Source organism: Pseudorasbora parva, chromosome 23, assembly GCF_024679245.1.
Source record: "Pseudorasbora parva isolate DD20220531a chromosome 23, ASM2467924v1, whole genome shotgun sequence".
Classification (NCBI taxonomy): domain Eukaryota; kingdom Metazoa; phylum Chordata; class Actinopteri; order Cypriniformes; family Gobionidae; genus Pseudorasbora; species Pseudorasbora parva.
The window spans coordinates 11,226,099-11,249,159 of NC_090194.1; the positions used below are offsets into that span (position 1 = coordinate 11,226,099).

The following is a 23,061-nucleotide window of genomic DNA, read 5'->3' on the forward strand; positions in this document are numbered from 1 at the left end:
AGTCAAAGTGTAGCCTATGGTGGAGAACTGTGCCGAGGCTTGATTATAAATGCAAAATAAGTAAATGCCAACAAGTTTTATGCCAAGGACGGACAAACATGAGGATTCCTTACAATTTAAAAGGCAATGTGGTTGTATGTATCAAGAAGAATACTGTGTAAGAAAATATTAAGCGTTATGTTTTTATTAGGCTATACCACATAGACCGGCTATACAAAACTAAATGCTACGGAGAACGTAAAAGGCTCATAGTGATGGAAAAGAATAAGAAGAAAACTTGCTTTTACATTCTCTGGCGAAAGTTCCACCTTCCCTGAGAGACTTTGTGTTTGCCCGCAAAACTTCCTTGGAAGGAACGCAAAACTTCTCATTTAAACACAAAAGTTTTACAAATGAGCGGGAAAAACATCCAGCAGCCATATCACCCTGTAGCCCAAGACTGGTTTCCCAATGAAGCTAAGCAGGGCTGAGCCTGGTCAGTACCTGGATGGAGACCAACTGGGAAAACTAGGTAGCTGCTAAAGGTGTTAGTGAGGCCAGCAGGGGGCGCTCACCATGTGGTCTGTGTGGGTCATAACACCCCAGTATAGTGATGGGGACACTGTACTGTCAAAGAGCACCGTCTTTCGGATGAGACGTTAAACCGAGGTCCTGACTCTCTGTGGTCATTAAAAATCCCAGGATGTCCTTCGATAAAGAGTAGGGGTGTAACCCCGGCATTCTGGCCAAATTTGCCCATTGGTCCCTGTCCATCATGGCCTCCTAATCATCCCCTTCTCCTGAATGGCTTTATCACTGTCACCTCTCCACCAATCAGCTGGTGCGTGGTGAGTGTTCTGGCGCAATATGGCTGCCGTCGCATCATCCAGGTGGATTCTGCACATTGGTGATGGTTGAGGAGATTCCCCCTTCTATGTAAAGCGCTTTGAGTGCCTAGAAAAGCGCTATATAAATGTAATGAATTATTATTATTAAAAAAACAAACGTGGTACGCAAACGTTCTGTGAGAATGTAAATTGTCTAAGGAAAACGGAAACGTTTGCAAGCGACAAAGTTTTGAGTGGATTTGGAACTTTTTTCCTAGCTGGTCTTACAGACTGGTAACATTTCATTTGTACAGAGTCTGGCCACTCTCCAATGACAAGCGTTAACTTCCTTGAAGGCAGGTACTCTGTTGAAGTTTAAAACCTCTGGCCATCTGCCATGACATACTTCATCTCAAACTAGCACTCAACATCAGCCACTGTTTGCTGATTGGTCCGGTAAAAATCGGGCTGAATCGATGTATATCAAATATGGCAGTTTTGGTAATATATATATATATATATATATATATATATATATATATATATATATATATATATATATATATATATATATATATATATATATATATATATATATATATGTATGTATGTGTGTGTGTGTGTATGTGTATATATATCTCCATAAACCCATGGGTAAATTAACTAATCTTACAGGTGGAAGTCAGTAAAAAATATATTTAGTTTGCAACAAATTTAGAGGATTGGATTCAAGACAAAATAATACATTTCACATTAATCTTGTTGAGCTCTGAATCTTTTTTTTAATGAACTGTTTTTAAACTAAACAAGAGTCAATTAATTGCAAATGTGTGAATTTAACCCTCTGTCAATTTTGGAAACCAAAAATTTAGCATTTGTTCAAATGACACAAAATAAACTGGTGTAATAACACTTGATATTTAGAAGAGGTATGAGCATTGGGCACCTTTACTTCTTGACTGTACAGTGGTCAGAGATGGTAAGCTGTTTTACACAATGAGAGGCAGTTTAAACTCATTTTAAAATTTTACACAAGTAATCAACATAAAAAAAGTGCACCGGGAGAGAGTGGAACAGGGCGGTTTTAAGAGGTAACAAATGCAGTTAAGATTACACTCAAAATTAACAGCAGGCTATGGGATAAATAAAGCAACATCTTGGGTATTCAATACTTTTTAAATGAAAACTTTACAGTATTGCCATAAAATATTGTTTTCCCAGACTGGGTTTATCCAGTGCAACGCCAAATGCAATAATCCAAACAGATTTATAAAAAAAAAAAACTTTGGGGGAATTTTGCTTGTATACACTATGAATCAAAAAGTAATTTTGCTTTTCTGCCAAAGGAAAATGCATGATTCAAAGGGGGGACAGCATACCAATGAACAAATTAAATACACTCTGTATGAAAACAAACACAAAAAAGGTTTTTTTGTGCTAAACTGCAAAGTCTGCCATAGGCAGGCCTGGCGTAATCGCCACACCACTAATCACATCTCCTGAGGGAGTGAACGTAAAATTCCCTTAGAAAAGGGAATTTGAAATTTTCAAATAAAAAAAAATACCCAAATACTTGGCCATTTACAATTCATCTGCCAAAATAAATCCAGAATGCAAGCATATGCATTCCCTCATATTAAAATATTTTATGATTTCTTTCAACTTTTAGCCCCCACATATGGCACAGCCGACTGTATGAAGCAGTAGCACTTATATAATATGCAGGTATTGTACAATTTATTTACACATTTACATAATGAAGTTCAACAAAAAGAGGCAAATCTTGCGAGTTCCTTATGCATTTGCTGGCTGGACCATGTCTCGATGCTCTTCTCGCTGCAAATTTCAGGAAATCTTCAGATGTAAACATGTCACGGGTATCAAGCAGGAGTGATGACTATAGTCTAACATAAACCATTTTCCTCCTTTTTGGAGGATCAGATGTCGATGGAGGATGTGTTGTGGTCAGTCCATTAGGTCCGTATGAGAGGTGTGAGAGGTCCTGGACTGTCACAGAGATGCTTCCTCAGCAGAAGAGGACAAACCCAAACCCCATACCCTCTTCTCCGACAGGTAAGGGTGACCATGGAAACAGAGCCCCACTTATATCCCATTGGCGCTCATCTTGGACTTCTGTGACAACTCTGCCTCTTTAGCCTGATGGGACAGAACAGATGTGGGTGAGTGTGTTGATGTCCAGCACCTTCTAGAACTTTGACCTTTCTGGTCTCATTAAACATCATGTAGAAGCTACACTCATACTAAATATAAATATAAAACAGTTAAATATGAGCCATTAAATATGTGTTTATATATTTTAATTAATACATTCTATGGAGTCCAAAACCTGCAGGAAAACTAAAGAAATATAATAGAAAATGTAATAAATGTAAATAATAGAAAAATAAATATGGGAATTAATGACTCGATAAAACAAATATAATGTATTGATTTTTCACATTGTCTGTATTTGTATTTATGTATTTAGTTTTACATCTATTTATTCCCACATGTAGTGATTGCATAAATAAATATAAAAATAAATGAAAGAATAAATAAAAAGTTTAAACTACTAAAATGTAAAAAATACATTTAAATATAAATACAGAAAAAAATCACTACAAAAATAAATTCTGGATTAAATTAAATTATAATATATTTTTTGTTTTATTAAGTTATTTATTTATGTATTTATTACATTGATTTATTTCTTGTTTGTTTTGTTTGGGCCTAGTTAAAATTTCAATGTTACATTCAACTTTTTGGAATATTAAAACAACTACTATAAAATATATAAAATCTTTTGTTTTAGTAGTTGATAGAAATTCAAAAACTTTTGCCCATGGGAAACCTTTTTGAAATCATCTATTATTTAAACTTCTGAACATAACGGTTGCCTAGTAACATAAAAGCAGGACAGTCTGGTAAAATATGCATAACATTAAAAGTTTACAAGTCTTACAAAAGCATATTGTTGACTCTTCACCATTCCATAAATACACATTTTTGTGATGACACACTTACATGTATTAACTGAGCTTCGGGGGATGGCATGTCCAAACCTCTGGGTTTCTCCAACAATTCTTCTGACTACAATACAAAACGTGTACCGGTATTTGAAATATTATAAATTAAATATCTTTGTTACCATTTCTTCACTTAGTTATTGTCATAGGCTGAGACACCTTTAAATACTGAGAAATTGATTGGTGACATAATAAGATCCCTACCTTTCTGTCTTTAATGACTGGAGCGGAGTCCACCAGCACCTCCACTGAGGAGGACAGTGGATTCCCTTTGGTTGCCGTTTCGGCCTCCATGGGAGGAGTAGCTTTCTGTGACACGGAAATAGGGAAGAAGGACATTGCACATGAATCCATAACAACCATTAGCAATAGAGTGATAACATATCAGCCGTCACTTATGCAGTGATGTGCCAGTTTGCATTTCTTCCTGTTTAAGGTCTATGCATCAATTGGTTAAGGTTTCAAAGGTCAGATGTAATCCGTTGTCAATTTCTTAATGCCTTTAATATTTAAAGCTTTTTGTAAATGTTACAAAGATGTATAATGTATGTGTGATCGTTGAATATTTACAGAATGTGTAGTGAACATTTTTACAAATATAATTATGCTGCCTGTTTGTAATTAACTTTACATTACGGGAAACAGATAACTTGGATACGAACAAGTTAGTATAGAAGGTGGATTTCCAATACATTAGTAGACTAACGTTAACCATATTATTATTATTATTATAATATATATATATACAGCCCTTATATATATATATATATATATATATATATATATATATATATATATATATATATATATATATATATATATATATATATATATATATATATATAAGGACTGTCAAAATAATGCATTAATTTCGATTACTTAATCGGAGAAAAAAATAACATGTTAAAAAAATGTCTGCAGATGAATCCATTCCGTATTGAACTTTGACCCTGAGCAGTTCTCGCCACCATTCAACTGTAAAATGAAGGAAGGAGATGAGAACGCGCTGCCTGGATCATTGATTCGAACATTGACTTATAGAAAAAAAAAATCGGCTTGATTGAAGAGTTGATAAAAGTACCAAATGCAACGCATCCAGGAGTTAATGTTAATGAAGGTACGACCTAACGTCCCGTGATAACAACTCTAGCAGTCAATGTCATCTTCACACAGCACTGTGAGTAAAAACTGCCTGGGACAAACGCTGTCAAGATGAGATGTAGCCGGGCTATGCATGTGTCATTATGCCAACATTATCTTCATGTCTTGTTACGAAATAAAAAGCTTAACACTTCAGAAAAATGAACTTTCATAGCATTAGCGCAGCGTGCACCGTATATTACTAATATTACCATATATTACTAATATTACTGTATATATTTTATATTACTGTCTATTACCGTCCATGCGTATATTACGGTCTATGACCACGTTACAGAAGGACGTACACAGTAAACGGATCAGGTCGTTTACATGGTGGAATATTTTGTTTGATCGGTTCATGGAAAGGTTTGTCCCATCCCACTCCTCTCAAACAGATTACAATTTCGGTTTGGGCATTTTTTATTCCGATTGAGGTGTTTTTATGAAGCATTTTCATTCGGATTGGACTTTTAAACAGATTACAGTGCTCCATGTAAACACACTCACTGAAACGTAAACTTAGCAAATCTGTATGTGACCGACTGAGCAATTCCCTTGCTAAATGGATCGCAATGTCCTGCACACTAGTTTCTAATTTCCAGTCTATACAGTGAAAAAACTGTAAATACATACATATATAAATACAACTGTAGCTGCCTACATAATATATATATATATATATATATATATATATATATATATATATATATATATATATATATATATATATATATATATATATATATATATATATATATATACACACAAACACATACACAATGGCGTAGCACCAAATTTTGGCCCCTGGGTACAAACCATCTTGCTGGGCCCCCATACAAATTATCATAGTCAATATTTGGCCAATATTTGAACAGTGAAAATAATAATAAAAGAGTTTTTGAACTTTAATGTCACTAATGCTAATAATTCATTGATTAATTTGATTTTAAATATTTAATATACTTTCACAATAAAAATTATGCATGTGATTAATTAATTTAGATTAACTAATGACAGAGTATGTAATTAATTAGATAAAAAAAAATTAATCAATTGACAGCCCTAATATATACATTATAAATTTTAATGTACTGCCTAAATTCACGTTGCATTTAAAATGATTGATTATTGATTATGAAGTATTTTACTTTTAGTTTATTCAGACAAAATAGTAATGTATTATCTCTGTCATTTATTGGTTATTGGCCATAACAAAAAATAAATATCAGCTTAATAATATCATCCAGAAATTAATACAAGTGCAAAAATGGAAAAACACAAAGACATGGGAAGATGAAAAGTCTGAAGTCTATATAATGTATATTGAGCACTCACCTCCAGTTTGGGCACCGGTGGGATGACTGGAGTTTTAGGAGTGAGGTCCGTCAGGTACATTGCACGAGAGAGCAGCAAGAGGGAAGGTGGGACATTCTCTTTCAGGTGCAGGTCCAGCCACTGAGAGATAAAGTACGCAAACAAAAGTTTAAAATTTCATCAATGATTAAAAGCAAAAATAGAGCATGCAGTGACAGATAGTTCTGTCTACAGTATTTGGATGGAAAACATCATTAATATAGCTGTAAGCATGGATGATGCAGCATTACAATACCACTACCACTCATGCCAATAAGCAAATAATGCATTTAAGCAAGTAAATATAAGAGGATTGTTTCCATGTCTGTTTATGTCTAAAAAATATCCTCTAGTTGGCAGTTTTACAACCCAGATAGGCTGGTTTGTGTATACACACACACACACACAAACCTGCTGTAGCTGCTGTCGGAGCTGATCTGTGGTCAGACCCAAAGATCTCATGCCGCGACTCCTGCAGGCAGCTTGAAGCTCTGCTACATTCATTGCGGGCACACCCTCCGTGGCAATCATCTAAAACAGAGACACAAAGTGATTATCCAAACAGCTGAGATCACCTCCTTAACATATTGAACCCAGAACATTACTTTAAAGGGATATTTCAACCAAAAATTAAAATTCTGTCTTAATTCCTCACCCTCATCTCGTTCCAAACCTGTAAGTTCTTCGTTCATCTTCGTAACACAAATTAAGATATTTTTGATGAAATCCGAGAGCTCTCTGACCCTTCCATAGACAGCAATTTAATTAACACTTTCAAGGTCCAGAAAGGTAGTAAAGACAGTTAAAATATCGGATTCCTCCCTCATCAGCAACCAGTTCTCCTCACCACAAACTGACACGCACATCTCAACAACTAACACACACACACTCCCATCCTTCTCCCTGCTCTCAGAGGCAGATATTTCTAAACTCGTCCTTTCCAATCACCCCACTACCTGTCTGCTTGATCCTATACCCTCTCCCCTCCTTCAGGCCATTTCTTCTTTAATTACTCCTGCACTCACTCACATTGTCAACACTTCTCTTTACACAGGGACCTTTCCCACAGCATTTAGGCAGGCTCGGGTAACCCCACTGCCTAACGTACACAGTGCGATTTTTGCTGTCGTACGAACTCGCAGACGATTTTTTTTTCTCGGGAGAAATCGCATGGACATCGTGGATGCTCGTATGGTAGCGGCTCGCACCGTGTGAGAGGAAATACGAGACGAGCCAAGCACGTTAAGAGCACCTCCCGACCTTACGATCATTTTTAAACATGTTTAAAAAGTTCGGGGAGTCGGCCCGATTTTTACCAGCATATGACTGTCCCCTATTTCCAAATCATGCACAAGCTCGTCACATAGGCTCAATCTATGAGTAGTATTAGCTCAGTGGCTGCAAACATACTGCGTTCACACACACACACACACACACACACACACACTTTCTCTCTCTCACGTGCACTCTTCTCTCTCCCTCTGGTTGTTTCGGTTAAAAGGAATGGCTAGGCTACTACTGTTCTCTGCTTTTCAACAAATCATTTGCACACATTTTTTCTTTATTTTTTGTATCTGAAGCTATAGCAGCAACATTGAAAGCTCCAGTGTCTGTGTTACACGAAAACTCGTGTGATCTTGGCCAGCTCGCAGTGCAATCAGTCGTGCCGTGTACCAGCTGATTTGATGCGATGATCTCGTAGCGTCTGCAATATCTCACAACCTTCCGAGTGTCCGAATTCGCACAGTGTATGCCCGCCTCAAGAAACCCTCTCTGAATCCTGCACTTTTAGAAAACTACAGACCGGTATCCCTTCTGCCTTTCATTGCAACTCTCTCTGTTTCTTGAACAGAACAACCTCCTGGACAACAACTAATCCGGCTTCAAAAGCCGCCACTCGACTGAGACTGGCAAAAGCAGCTTTCAAATCCTCAGTACTCATCTTGCTGCATCTGTCTGCTGCTTTTGACACAGTTAACCACCAGATCCTCCTGTCAACTCTTAAGAAGATGGGTATCTCAGGAACTGCTCTCCAGTGGTTCAGGTCTTACCTCTCAGGTAGGTCCTACAGAGTGTCATGGAGAGGTGAAGTGTCTAAGTCACATCATCTAGCTACTGGGGTTCCCCAGGGCTCAGTGCTTGGACCACTTCTCTTCTCCATCTACATGTCATCATAACCGTGCATTCACACCGCCGCCGACGAGAGCGTCAAAATTCGCCCTTGCCGCCCTGCCAACGACGCTGTAGAAAGCTTTGTGGTTGCGCTGCCGCTCTCACGTAGATCGAATGTTGTTTCTTTTTTTAAACTGTATTTAAAGCTCCCGTTCTTCGTGATTCTATCTTTCAAACTTTAGTTAGTGTGTAATGTTGCTGTTAGAGCATAAATAATACCTGTTAAATTATAAAGCTCAAAGTTCAATGCTGAATGCGCGCTCTTCTCCAGGTGAGAGAGCAACAAGACCACGCCCCCTATTTTGCGTGTTCTTGTGGGCGAAGGGTTAGTCAACAAACGGTTCTAGTGACGTCATTCCTGAAGGAAGTGCAGGGGTGTAGTCCAAACCGGCCGTTCGCTGTAGACTTTGAAAGGGAACTTCTGTTAAATAAAATATCTTGCTTGGCATTGAACTTTGAGCTTTATAATTTTACAGGTATTATTTATGCTCCAACAGCAACATTTCACACTAACTAAAGTTTGAAAGATGGAATCGCGAAGAACAGGACCTTTAAAATTATGAAGCGGGGAGAAATAATGAAGCAAAAATAATGACTTTATTCAACTATTTCTCCACGTCTGTGTCAGTCTCTTACGCTGTTGACATATAAATTGCAAAAAATGCTTTTCTTACTTCTTTCTTACTGTATTTTTGTCTTGTTTCCAGTACAAATATCTAAAAAAAATCTTACATTAAGAAGCATTTACAAGACAAGCATAAGTTATTGTCTTGTTTTGCGAAATAAAACACACTATTTCCGGCAATGAGTACGAGGTAACGCAGCTCTGCATATCATAAGTGTGTTTAAAATGATATGACGTTACTCTGTGTTCACTCAGCGGCTGCTGTGACACTTGTTCACACTGCTAAGAGTAAAGTTTTTCTGCCAAATAAAAGCGGAAAACCGAGGGTAACGAAGATATGATGCAATTGACAGGCGACTCCCTCGGATGTCCCGGCTCCTTGGTTAAAATAACAATTTTCCCACAATTAACAAATATCTGTAAACATTTGGGGTATTGTAAGAACTCAACTGAACAATATATTTAACACTGGCCTGTTGGTTTTACTGCAAAAATACTACATAGTGCACATTTAAGAATTTTTAGATGTTTGACTAGAAACAAGAGTTATTTCAGAGCCATCCAAGTGTGCCGGCTTACCATTGGCCGATGCTGTTCACGTGAACATCACGACGCATGCATGTGATGCTGATGCAGGAGCTGGCCAATGTCAACAGCGTAGGAGACTGACACAAATGTGAACAAATTGTTGAATAAAGTCGTTATTTTTGTTTGTTTTTTAGCACACAAGTATTCTCGTCACTTCATTTTAGAGCTGCAACTAACGATTATTTTTTCTGTCGACTAATCTAACGATTATTTTTTCGATTAGTCGACTAATCTAACGATTAATTTTTTTACCCTTTGAAATTTTTCACAATTCTGTGGCACCCCCTCGCATAAGTTACGCTAGAGGTGTAACATTACAGACTGCTCACAGTTCGCTTTGTATCACGGTTTTAGGTTCACGTTTCAGTACAGTTCGGTATTTGCTATGTTCAGGGGAAAAAGGACTACTGTCAAATGAAAAAGAAAATAAGAACCGATAACTTAAATAGAAGCAGCAGCACAAATAAATACTATTGAGCAGATGAGAAAAAAATAAACAATGCTTTTCAGGTAGGTCTAACATTAGTTTTTAGGTAGAGAAATGGAATGAAGTAATCAAAAGTAAAATAACCACACATTTAACTGTTTAAAATTAAAAAAATAATCCTTATTAAACTTACAAAAGCTATTCAATCAAGAGCAGTGAGTGATGTCTTTATCTTTTGTTTGACATTAAACAGAGAGCAGTGAATGCTACTGCCCCTTTAAGACCCACGGATAGTCGTCGTATTTTGCATAGAGTAGGCTATGACATTTTGACATACTTTTTGTGAGTTTGTCCGTTTAAGCACAGGATTTGAAAGATAACTCAATATTTGCGCGCTTTGGGACGAGTGCACACAAAGACAGATCTTCTCATTCGAGTCTCCAGGCTACACGGGGGTGATGACGGTGAAAATGACTGCTCATATTCGGACGTACAGCAGCACTCGCATGCGTTTTATAAAGTTTACAAAGAGAGACCGTTTTGCCCACGTTTTTCTTTTATTATCGCTGTTGTTGTAGTGTATACCTGAGGAGTCAGCACGTGTATCCATCGACAGAACCATACAGCATTATTTTCAAGTTACAACCCATATTAAAGATGCGTCATCAGATGTGAGATGAACCGAAGTGTAAGTGCGTCCCCGCAACTTTTGCTCGGGATCCCGGTTGGGAAACACTGGTCTGTATTGATTGACACCGCGCTGGTTTGTTTAGAATTATATGGGCGCCGTGACCGCGCGCTGCCGCGTGATGAAGGCGTGTCGCAACTCTGTTATTCAACTGCTCTGGTTTTAAAAGCTATGTCATACTAAATGCGCCAAAATGCAATAAAACTTGTTTTACGGTCGAATGCAACGCGTGTGTGTGTGAGTGAGTAAGAGACGCGCAAAAGGGCGGAGAGAGAACTTTAAGGAAATGCAGCTAAACGAATATGCGCGCGTCTTTTAAATAGCGTAAAAATGAATGAATGACGAATGTGGCGGCCGTTATTGATTATGTGGCGGTCCGCCACAAATTAGTCTATGTTCGGGAAACACTGTTTGGCCTCTGTTTAAAGTATTCCCATACTTTTGATATTCGCGGTCTAGGTTTTTGTGATAGAACCAGGAGCAGAAGCCAACATTACGCGAGATGAACGTCTGACACGACGCGTCGACGCATTTCACGAACGTCGACGTATTTCCGTAGTCGACGTCATCGATGACGTCGACGCGTCGTTGCAGCACTACTTCATTTGACTCCAAAGGTTCTACCTTAATTTTATGGAGTGCTCTTTCTACCTTCCCGGACCTTGAAAGTGTTAATTAAATTGCTGTCTATGAAGGGGTCAGAGAGCTCTCGGATGTCATCAAAAATATCAGTTCAAACAGGGGGGGGTTTCCATTTGGAGTAATTACTAATTAATGACAGAATTACAATTCTTGGCTGAACTAACCCTTAAAAATCTAAGGGGCCATATAAAAATGCAAAACACTTTTTAAAAAAGTTACTGGCCCCTACACTTTAAGACGTATGGCTCAGTCACCCACAAACCTAGAATCACAGCAACACGTCAAGTCATAAATTCAGCTGTACAATTACGTTAAAGGGTCAGTAGCAGTTGTCTGCCTTTGTCTCACCTCATCGTCTGCCTTGATGGTGCGCAGCTGCATCATCAGCTGGAAACGCAGTAGGTTATTGGTTCCGATGGGCTGCAGCTCCAGCAGTTTGCATAAGGCCACCAGCTGCGGACGCTCCAGATGCTCCAGCGTCAGCTCATCCTCAAAGAGCTTGGAGAACTTCACGATGTCTTTAGTGCTGGGCTGTTCACCCGTGTGCCGCACCTTTAGCAGACAAGAAGAGTCAATATGAACATTTTCACTAAATGGAAAAGGAAAAATGGCTTTGATTATCAAACTAACCTGCTGTACGTAAGTGGAGAACCTCTGAGTCTCATCTCCAACAGCTGCTTTATTCCTCCTAGCCATCTCAGCGATGGTCTCCTGCAAGAACTTGGCCAGCTCCAGTTTAGCAGCAAGTCCCTTCTTCTGTTTTTCCTCCTGTCAGTGTAAAAAAACTAATTCAGCATTTTAGGTAGTCATTACGCTGCATTCACACGGGCGTTAGTGTTAATGCTTGACGGAGGTCGTGGCTGAAGCTTCGTGCTAATGTGACCATCATGGTGACAACAGCCAATCACAAGTCTGCTCTAGGGATGCATGAACGCAATTGGTTAGCGTCTTTTCTAGGGTATTTGCATAGGGCTGATTGGATGACGCCTGTGTTGAAACTTAAAGTTGAGAAATCTTTAACTTCTGCTGCTTGCAACGCGAGTGAATTGACGCGACGGAACCCACAATTCAGTTCGGCAACGCATGACGTCATCCATTCAAAGTAAAAGAGATTTGTTAATGCCGGGGCCCGTGTGAATTAGGGATGGGTATCGTTAAGATTTTAACGGTATTACTACTCTTACCGATACTGCTTATCGGTCCGGTACTTTAACGGTATTCTTATCGGTACTTTTTGAGATTTTATATATATATATATATATATATAGATAGATAGATAGATAGATAGATAGATAGATAGATAGATAGATAGATAGATAGATAGAGAGAGAGAGAGAGAGAGAGAGAGAGAGATTTTATATATATATATATATATATATATACATACACACACACACACACACACACAATTAACAAAAATACACATTATATAGGCCTATACAGTGCTTTAATTTCAGGGAGAATTCTAGTAAAATAACACTGCATAGTTTATCATAAATAGCCAAAATAATGCGTAATAAAGCTGAAGTTATTAATTCAAGAGCTGTGAGTGATTTTCTCTTTGCATTTGGTTGTTTAATTCGTAGTAATTCATCAGCATGTTTATTAACACCACTGCCTCTTTAAGACAGATGTGCAGCTCTAGGCGACTGATAATAGGCAGATACACTACACTTTCTCCTGACTATATCCATAATAATAACTACGTCCATTTTAGACACAAACTAAAACTGTTAAACTGTTGTATTTAAGAGACTCTCCAAGCGGGATTTTGACATAGATGTTTGTGTACATTTGATCGTTTAGACGCGAGTGTGAAACCGAAAGTGTAATTTGCTCGTCTCATTGTGGGCTGTTTCGGAGCGCGCGCGCCGACTTGGGAACATCCTCTTGCGCACATTTTTGTGCTTAATCGCTCTTTTTATTATTAAAACGCATCCCACAATTTACCAACAGTAGCTAGACTGTATTTTACAACAATCTCTGATCGTGCTGATTCTGTCATTGCGTTTGAGTTTTATGGAGAAATGACAGCGTGGGCTACAGCTGCAAAGGGAATTAGCCTACATAAGTTGCGCTAGACATAAATATTATTTTAATCTTTGGAAGCCAAAATCTAAAATAAAATCAGACTATCACAGATCTAAAGTGTAACCAGGATGTTTGACTGTTTAGTTCTGTCCTCTGTCGTTTTGCTCGTGGTCTCTCTCTTTCTCTCTCTTTCTCCACACGTGTATTTTCAAAAGTACCGACAGCAGAACCGATAACGTCCGAGCTTATCGATACAACGGTCTTTCAAAATTCACCCCCGGGGCCCGTTTAATACCGGTTTTCGGTACCCATCCCTAGTGTGAATGCAGCGTAACTTTAAATTTGCAGATGAATTTGGAATATGCAACCAACTTTATGAAAACTATTTCTTAGATTAATTGGGCAGTGGTTTACAAATCATTCACAGGGATTAAATAATTTACATGGATTAAAGCCACAATATGAATTTTTTCCCCGCTAGAGGCCGTTATTATTCAAAACAAAGGTGTAGCTTGATGACGCCTTGATTTTGTGGAGCTTTTTTGCTGGGTTTCCGCTTTTTTCTGTCATACGCATGTGGGGTAATGCAGCACAGTTTATCATATTAGATACATTTGAGTGTGTTGAACGTTATTTTATAATGCTAGTAACCCGAGCGCTGAGCGGTTACTATGAGACACTTATTTCGCACTGCAGTAAGATAGATCGATATTAGGCATGGTAAAACATGGTACTTTTGCGGTAGACTTCAGACTGGGTTGAGCTATATAACAATAATTTGTTTTATTTGCTCACCTGTCTAATAAAATACATAATAAATAATGTATTTTGGTGTTTCCATGGTTTCTACAAAATAAAACCAGAAATCGAGGGTAACCCAGGTATGATGTCATTCATGGGCAATTAACGTATCCTGGTTAAAATTGCTTATTTCTCTGGATTTAAACATTCTTGGAAATATTTGGGATAATGCAAGTACACAAGTACAAAAATTTATAACACTGTTCTACTGGTTTTTGGATATTTCAATCCAAAAATCGTACATATTGTAAAAATCTTTTTACACTGATCTTTTAAATCTGGAAAACAACTTGAAATGACTAATCAGATTCAATGGGGGAATGGTTTATGAATTAATTAAATTGATTTGATCAATTTGTTTCATCAATGTGGCCCAATTAATCAAACTGAACTCGAACTGCGCAGTTTCATTACATGACCCTCAAATTTTAAAATTTGCAGATTCGTTTTACACAGATTCGTAATTCTCATGTTTGAGGTCTATTAAACTAAGTGAACTAGTCAACTTTTGCTGTCATGTAAAAAAGACATACCTTCTTGGACTCGGTCTCAAATGTGGAAGGCAACATTTCTGGGAAGAGTTTGAGGAACACAGGGAGCAAAAACTCCATGAACGGAACGATGATAAAGACCATGAAAGGCAAGAGCCGGAACAGGTCGGCACATGTCCGCATCAGCTGTGGAGACAATGGGGAAAGTTTTATTCGTCCGTAGTCAAAAACAAAAGACACATGGGTTAGTGAAACTGGTCTTCTGGCCTAATCCAGCTGTACTTTCTGAGATGTAAAGGATCTTGGTGATGCAATCCTATTTATGTCAACTCACATTAAAAAAATCCTTGGTCAAGCACTGGTTTGTTCTAACAGGATTACCAAACATAATTACTTTAACATCAAACTCATAGCTTGCCACACATTTTAATCTGTCAAACATCCTCTTATATTAAGCAGTTTAGACTCACTAAAAAAAGGTACCATGGTATCACTTGCCGTGATACCATTATTCTTTGAAGTACCATGGCATATTACACAAATACCATGGTGTATCTGGTAATAATGGACATGGTACAGTGGTTATACATTGTTTTTGTACGTGTACTATGGTAGTACCTATGGTTTTATAAAAGTTATTTATTTCTTTTTACAGACATGGATTTAATAATTGTGAAGTTAATAAGTGTAGAAAGATTTAAATACCTACAAACACTTTGAAATTGAAGCTCTAACAATATTTCTTAATGATGGTGACATCATTTCCCACAATGACTGCGTCGCTCAAATCTTGCATTTCAAAAACTAGCATTTTTTTTCAGTTAATTTTAGCATTTTTTCCAGTTAAACCATCTCAATGTGGTAAACCCAAAGTAAAAACAACATTCTGATTCCAAGATTTCTAAAACGTTTACATCCCATACATACCCTCCTCCTCTCCCTCCTGGTGAGCAGCTGCCCGTGCAGTAACCTCCAGACCATCCTGCCCGCGATTTTGGTGTCGATGCCAAGAAGGCGGAAGCCATGATAGTAATGCTTGAGCTCATCCAAGACTTTCTGTCCCAGAGACTTCCTTGGCACTGCTGGTGGTGCTGGCGGTGGTTGAGTGACAGAGGCAGCCGGGACCGGGTCACCCTTGATGGGCTCAGAACCCCCCGCAGTGTCTTTTGCCTCTTGCAGCCACGCACAAGAGCCGTGGAGGGGACGTGCAGCTACGCAACAGGGGCGTATCAAGCTGGATGTGTAACAGGGGTACAGAGGCCTGAGGCACCGCGATGTGACGGCAACCCGTCCGAGGAACTCTGAATGATACCGTAAGCACGCAGTCGATGGGAGAGAAACACAGCCATGTCTTTTGGAGAGCAAGTAGGATCCTCTGAAAAGAAACGAGAATAGAGAGACTGTTTATAGTATTAAATCTATATTATAGATTTAATACTCTATACTATATACTATACTATACACTATATACTAATACTATATACTATATAATATTATATTTAGAATATTTAAGGGATGGTCTGTGCTTGTTCCTTAGTTTGTTTCAAAAATATAGCCATGAAATTAACATGAACATTTTAACATGAAATAGCTTACAAGCGTTTTTTTAAATTTTATAATCTTTCAATCAGATCATGATCATATAATGACAGTAAACCTGGCAACTGTGTACATTCAAGGAAGAGGCTACAAAAAAATCCAGCTTCAGGAATTACATTAATCAGCCTAGAAAAGTCGTCTCATGCCTAAAATGGCTTTGCCAACTTTACAGGTAAAATATTTTTTGAATGCAAGAATACAGTCAAACAAAAAATGATTCAGACATCAGATATAATTGTTTAATAGAGGGTGCAGGACACTATAGTTCATTTATGTAAGTGGGGATAGCAAAATAAAGTAAACTGTGACGACATATACCCCAAAATTATTCTGGACTAAATTTGGGACCAAATTTATTCAGAAACTTTGACCTGACCATGTTTTGCTTAAGTGTGTTTTCGTTAATTGCTAATGCAACCTTTTACACCACAGACTGAACAAAATGAAGCATTGCTAGGTAATTGGTTGACCTAAATTGGTATTATCTAATACTTAAATTTAACTGCTGATTGGTTGATTATAATCCATTACATACCTTTCTATCAGTTATCTGACACTATCAAGATGAATTTGTCTGACACAGTTAAACTCTTGAGTTCTTGTCACATTTTATGAACATTTTCTAAACTATAGTGAATAAACGGTGATAATGTGAGAAAATATTGAAGGCGTTTGAATACATTTTGGTTTGGCTGTATAAGCTTTAACAAAAATACAAAGCAAAATTACTTCTACGGTAACTGACTGGACTGTTTTGAACTAGAACATTGCTTAAATCAGATGAATAAGACAAGTGAAGTGAATACAATGTTTATTGGATGATGACCTCACCTTGATCTTGTAACAGCGAGAAGCACCTGTGAGCTGAAAACTGGCATTTTGTGACTTAAAATTGGGAGTCCTGCAAAAAGAGAAAAAAAAGCCACATTTTAATAGCACCCACAGCGACAACAGTACTGACAGAATTCAGCAGAAGTGAGGGGCGGGATAAACGGTTGTCTTTCAAATTCCCTCTGCACACGATAGGATAGCAACCAGCCAGAGACAAGCCACAGCAACAAAGGTGATGTAGTCAGAGTGACGGAAATTAGTCCTTGCGGGCGTGTTCCGCGTATAGTGTGTTGTGGAAAAGTTTAATGGAGAAAAGAATATGAGAATTGCGGGCGTGCTTGTACATTCATCTAGCATCTTCGAAAAGCAGAAGAAGAGTTGCATGGCCTTGAGTCCCATTTTTCTTTAACTGGTCCTATCATTGGTGAGACAATAATCACAAGCAGGTTGTGGTTAAGTCCCATGCGTTGTCCTACCAGCAGAGCTAGTTGATACATTAAACTTTTGCTGTATCCGGTCGGCAAAACTCCGGCCAAAGCAGTTTCGAAAGACTGCTGTTCACCAGAAGCAGCAGCCAGCTTCTTTGTTTTCAAGTAGCAGGGAATTCACATGGGACCGTCGCAACTCTGCCATCATTATGTTAAGCCCATCCACCGACTCTAAACAAAATGTGACTGGCCTGACTAGAGTTTGGTTTTTCAAGCTCGCAAGCCAACGGAGAGTTGCTAGACAACCCTGGCTGCAAATTACATTTGCTGCCGCTAGGGTGCGTCTAGATTTCTAGGCTAGGAGCTGTTGTCTTCACCTCTAGCAGGTGGAAAAGAATCTGATGGGACTCAAAAATCTTATTTATGGAGTTATTAAAGAGTAAGAGCGGAAAAAGGCAGCTGGAGCGATTGTTAATGAGTGACAAGCGCGACTCACAGCTCGAGAGCAGTGGAGCTTTTATGATGCCGCAGACGACTGCTTCTTCTTCTTCCGGTTATGCATATGTGGCATATGTTTATCATATTAGACACATTTGACTGTGTTGAAAGTTATGTTATAAATAATGCTACTCTATGCGTTCACTCAGTGGCTACTATGAGACACTTGTTGCATGCTGCAGTGAGCTAGATCGATATTAGGCATGGAAAAACATGGTACTCGCTGTAAATCAAGAAAACTAGATTTAAACAATAAGACTAACCGTGTTGAGCTATATAACAATTATTCGTTTTCTGACGATTAATGTATCAAAACAGTTGCTCAGCTGTCAAATAATACACATAATATATTAAAGCATCTTTGGTGTTTCCATGGTTCCTACAAAATAAAACCAGAAATCGCAGGTGACGCACGCGTGTATGATGTCATTGACAGGCGACACATGGACACGATCCATGTCCTGGTTAAAATTGCTTATCAACATTTAAACATTCTTGGAAACATTTTGGATAATGTAAGTACACAAGTCAACAAAATATATTACATTGTTCTAGTGGTTTTGGGGTGTTTTAATCTAAAAATCCTACCTGTTGTGCCTTTAACAAAATAAAATCACAAATATTAAACAGCATATTCACAAACAACTCCCATTTATCATTTCATTTGTTTACATTTTGTGATACTTTTATTTTTGTTAATCTACTTCCTATTTCAATATTTGACTTTCTGTGGCATTTGAAATGGTTTTCTAGAATCGTGAAATTACACTTTATTTCGAAAAAAAAACAAGATATAATCACTATAGGAATTATTATTTTCCCACTAAGTTACTCATGAATAAATCTACATAGAATCACAAATAAATACAGATACAGTAACAATTGTGAGGAGTTTCAAAAAAGGGATCAGATCTGATTGTGTGAGGTATTTATGAGGAATAGATTACCTTTTAATTTCTTGTGAAACGTATAATTGTTATTATTGAGTTGTGAATCTGTGTATGTGCATTAATTCATGAACAGCGAAACAATAATAACATGACATGCGTCACTCACTGCTTTATTAAAGCACGCTGTCGTAACGAAGCGGCGGTCGCGAGCACTGCACACAAATACTGACTCACGTGTTTGTCTCCGGCACTTGCGTTGCTAAAACAGAACACAAACACGGAGACCGGTCAAAGTCACCGGCCATATTTAACGTCAATACAGTAATGCTTCATTTCATCCGAAGGTTTGACACAAATTGCATAGAATAACTTGTATAATAGATGTATTTACCGCCACTGTGACACAAACTTCGCTTTTATTAAAGTGCAATTACTTTCTTTGTAATGCGTATGTCAAAATGAACTACAGTCTCCACTTCCAGTTATGAATATTTGAGAATTGTAACGGTTTAAACGATCATAATTATATAAAAATGTATAAAAAGTGGTGCGGGTACGTAAAAACGCAGGGGTTTAATGACAGGCGCTGAAGGCCACAATAGAGGCCGCGGATACACGATCACCATCTCAAATCACTTAAAACTACTCACGTTACAGAGACGATCTATGGATATAGTAGACATACACAACATCGATCAACTACAGACAAAAGCGATCGGACAATACTTTTGTTTTACTTTCGTTAATGATTACAAGTAACGTTAAGTTAGCAGCGAGCGGTTGCTTAACGTAAACAATAAGTTAGACCGACAACGGATGAAACCTAAAGGATAGAGATGGTCTAAGCGTGATATTGAGCATTAAACAACTATCAGTGACTAACCTGTGGAAAAAGGTCCGTGTCGTGCGGTGCGGTGCGATGTCTGTTAGGCAGTAACCATTGGGTAGTGTCAGATCGGATGACGGGGGAGAAAAATGCTCGGCTCGACAGCGCTCCTCCTGCAGCTGAGGGTCAAATTTCCTCGGAGGCGATGGTACGGCAGAAAAACGGACCTTTTTTGCGGGATGTGATACTCCATTCACCACGGTATGTCACTCCTTAGGTTTAAATCTAAATAGACTTGTAAATTAATACATCCGAGCTGATGTACTGTTTTGATCGGATTTTAAAAATGGGCTGTCGGATTGCTTCTGATGCCCCGGTGAAGCCGAGCGTCCTACAGAGGAGGATCATCCGACGAGAGGAGCGGCGTGATTGACAGCCACGAGCACCAATACACGAGCTGTACGCAGAGGCGAAGCTGGCCAATCCGCTTGGACGGGGCGGACAGTGGAACTTCCCATGACCTCATCCGTGATGACGAGGGCACTAGCCCTGCGTCCCAATTCGCATACTATCCATCCTAAATAGTATTCGAAAATAGAATTAGTATGTCCCAAATCGTAGTATGTTGAAAAGAGTATTCCAAAGATTCCCGGATGGTTTACTATTTCCGGTCCGAATTCACAGTATGGATCGATGGGCACTCTAACCATAGACAGTAAAAGAAATGGACACAGCGACCCCATTGACGTCTACGGCGAAATAATGAAGTCAACCTAGGGGCACTCACTTCCTGATGGCTGAGCGAACTGCGCAGGCTCAGACTGAGCTTGACGACGTAGATGTGACGTGAGCCTCCTGTCTGACAGCTGTGAGTCTTCTAGTAGATGTGGAAAGCGAAAGCTGAATCACGTTGTTTAAATATTTTCTCCCGTTGCTTTTGGCTCACTATGGGATTCTACCCATTCTTCCCCCTTGACTTTATCAGACTAGTCTCCAGGACATGTCTCCACGTCCCCCCGACTGTCTCATAGACAGTAAAAGATTGCCTGCGAGCGTCTCCTCAGGTCTATACGGTAATTTCTCAACTGTGCGACAGGGTCGCGTTGGTTATGACGCAATCGTTAGCCTATTTTTACAAAAACAGCTTCTGCGGGGCGATAGTGTAAGATACAAGGTAATGGAGCCTTTTATACATTGTCGTGTTTCTTTAGAAATATACAATGGACAAATGGAGTCTTTAAACGCCTCTGATGTAAAGTTATTCACTGTCAAAGTGACTCAAAAATGAATGGGAGTCAATGGGATGCTAACAGCAGGTGATGGCTTGGTTAGCAATGGCAGCCCCTAGGGGTGGAACGCTTTCCGAGCGCTAGATTACCCCCTTGACTCTAACGCCACATTCACACGGGGCGTAGGCGTTAACGCTTCCCATTTACTTTGAATGGGTGACATCATCCGTTGCCGAACTGAATTGTGGGTTCCGTCGCGGCGCTTCACTCGCGTTGCAAGCGGCAGAAGTTGAAGAATTCTCAACTTTTCAAGCGCCAGGGCAGGCGTCATCCAATCAGATCGCCGTATGCAAATATCCTCAGCAGACGCTAGCCAATTGCGTTCATTACTGCTCCGTGAACCATCCAGACCATAGACCGTTAAAAATCCAGACGCTGCTCCTGGACCACTACGTGATATTCTTCCCGCTGTCGGCGCTTTTCCAGGATTTAATGTACTTAACAGCTTCGTGCACCTGTGCAGTGCGCTGACAACAACTACACGGGCAATCGCACTCGCACATACAACCAAAAAAGGCGCTTTTTTGTGTTGTGTTTTGGTCCAAGCGGCAAGTTAATGTGATTGGCTGTTGTCACTATGACGATCGCGTCAGCACCCAGCTTCAGCCACGCCCTCCGTCAAGCGTTAACGCCTACGCCCCGTGTGAATGCGGCGTAACGGCTGATATTGCCCACAACCCACTGCGAGTTGGACGAGGATTCGATTAGAACTACAAACGCGGATAAAAAGCGTTAATAAACTACAAACATGACGGATGTGCGAGTTCGACGGTTAAGTAGAGAAGTTTAGATAAAGGGGTTTGAGTGACCAACTATCAATATTTAACCTGACAAAAATATATTTATTCTGTGTTGTCCACATTATATTTCACCTGCAGCAGCATTGTGAACTTTTGTAATGACACGTTTGGCCATTAACTTTTAAATGCATCATTATATTTAAACTGCAAACCCATGAGGAGAGTCTCTGCATTAAAGATCCACAAATGGCAGATCAACGAGCGGCTACATTTCTCTCCGATACGGTAGGAGATTAAACTGAATGAGGAGGATTTGAACTGTGACGAATCTGACGATGATTGACAGGGCAGATAAACGGTGACGGGATGCACGTAACTAAGCGACAGAGTCCGTTAAAGATGGCGAAGTAGTATGTCCCGAAACTTGCATACTTTTCTGCTACACACTCAAAAGTATATACTTTTTCTTCACAAAAAGAGTACATACTTTTAGGACGTAGTATAAGTAGGCGAATTGGGACGCAGCATAGGATCTTTGAATCAAAATGATTCACTGTTCCGAACGAAGCGTTCGAAACGCTACACGCTAGTGACCTCTGCTGGTGAAAACAATGTATTTGCAACAGATACTCAGGCCAAAAACGCATAAAAACACCGTTTACAAACCCATCGCAATGTTTTATTTAAAGTACAAATCTATCCAATGCAATTAACTAAACATCTAATAAGATTGTTTATAAAGTCGGTATAATATGTGTTATTTTATCAATTATCAGGGCTTGTTTTGTTTGTTCAATGGATGGCTCAACTAAATTAAAATTAAAATCAAAACTACCATAATTCATTTTTATCATACTAATGTCAATTAAAACAACAGTTTGACACACGCTCCGAACCACTGATTCGAACAAAAGATTCGTAAAGGTTTCGAAGCTTTCGAAATCGCCGCACATACACGTTCAGCCTGCTGATCTTAGTTCAGCTGTAGTTCCGAGTTGCTATGGCAACAGCCATATTTGCAGTGCCGAGAACAGCGAAAAAGCAGCAAGGCGTTTCAGATGGTTTTTAGGCATTTTTGCAGACGATGGCGCTAAAATCCTATAACGAACATTAAAAAAAATATTGCGTGCGTGTGTGTGTGTGTGGTGTGTGTGTGTGTGTGTGTGT

At 38.9% G+C, this 23,061-nt stretch overlaps 1 protein-coding gene across 1 annotated transcript; it reads right to left on the reverse strand.

Moving 5' to 3' along the window:
* Positions 1 to 1,487: 1,487 nt before the first annotated feature.
* letm2 (leucine zipper-EF-hand containing transmembrane protein 2) lies at positions 1,488 to 20,293 on the reverse strand. The gene is made up of 11 exons (XM_067432842.1): positions 19,923 to 20,293; positions 17,224 to 17,293; positions 15,721 to 16,168; positions 14,836 to 14,979; positions 12,101 to 12,238; positions 11,819 to 12,022; positions 6,740 to 6,859; positions 6,311 to 6,430; positions 4,037 to 4,141; positions 3,831 to 3,896; positions 1,488 to 2,963 (listed from the first exon to the last, which is right to left on the reverse strand). Exons 2-11 carry the CDS (start codon positions 17,268 to 17,270, stop codon positions 2,910 to 2,912), a joined length of 1,446 nt encoding a protein of 481 aa, XP_067288943.1. The 5' UTR covers positions 17,271 to 17,293; positions 19,923 to 20,293; the 3' UTR covers positions 1,488 to 2,909.
* Positions 20,294 to 23,061: the final 2,768 nt, after the last annotated feature.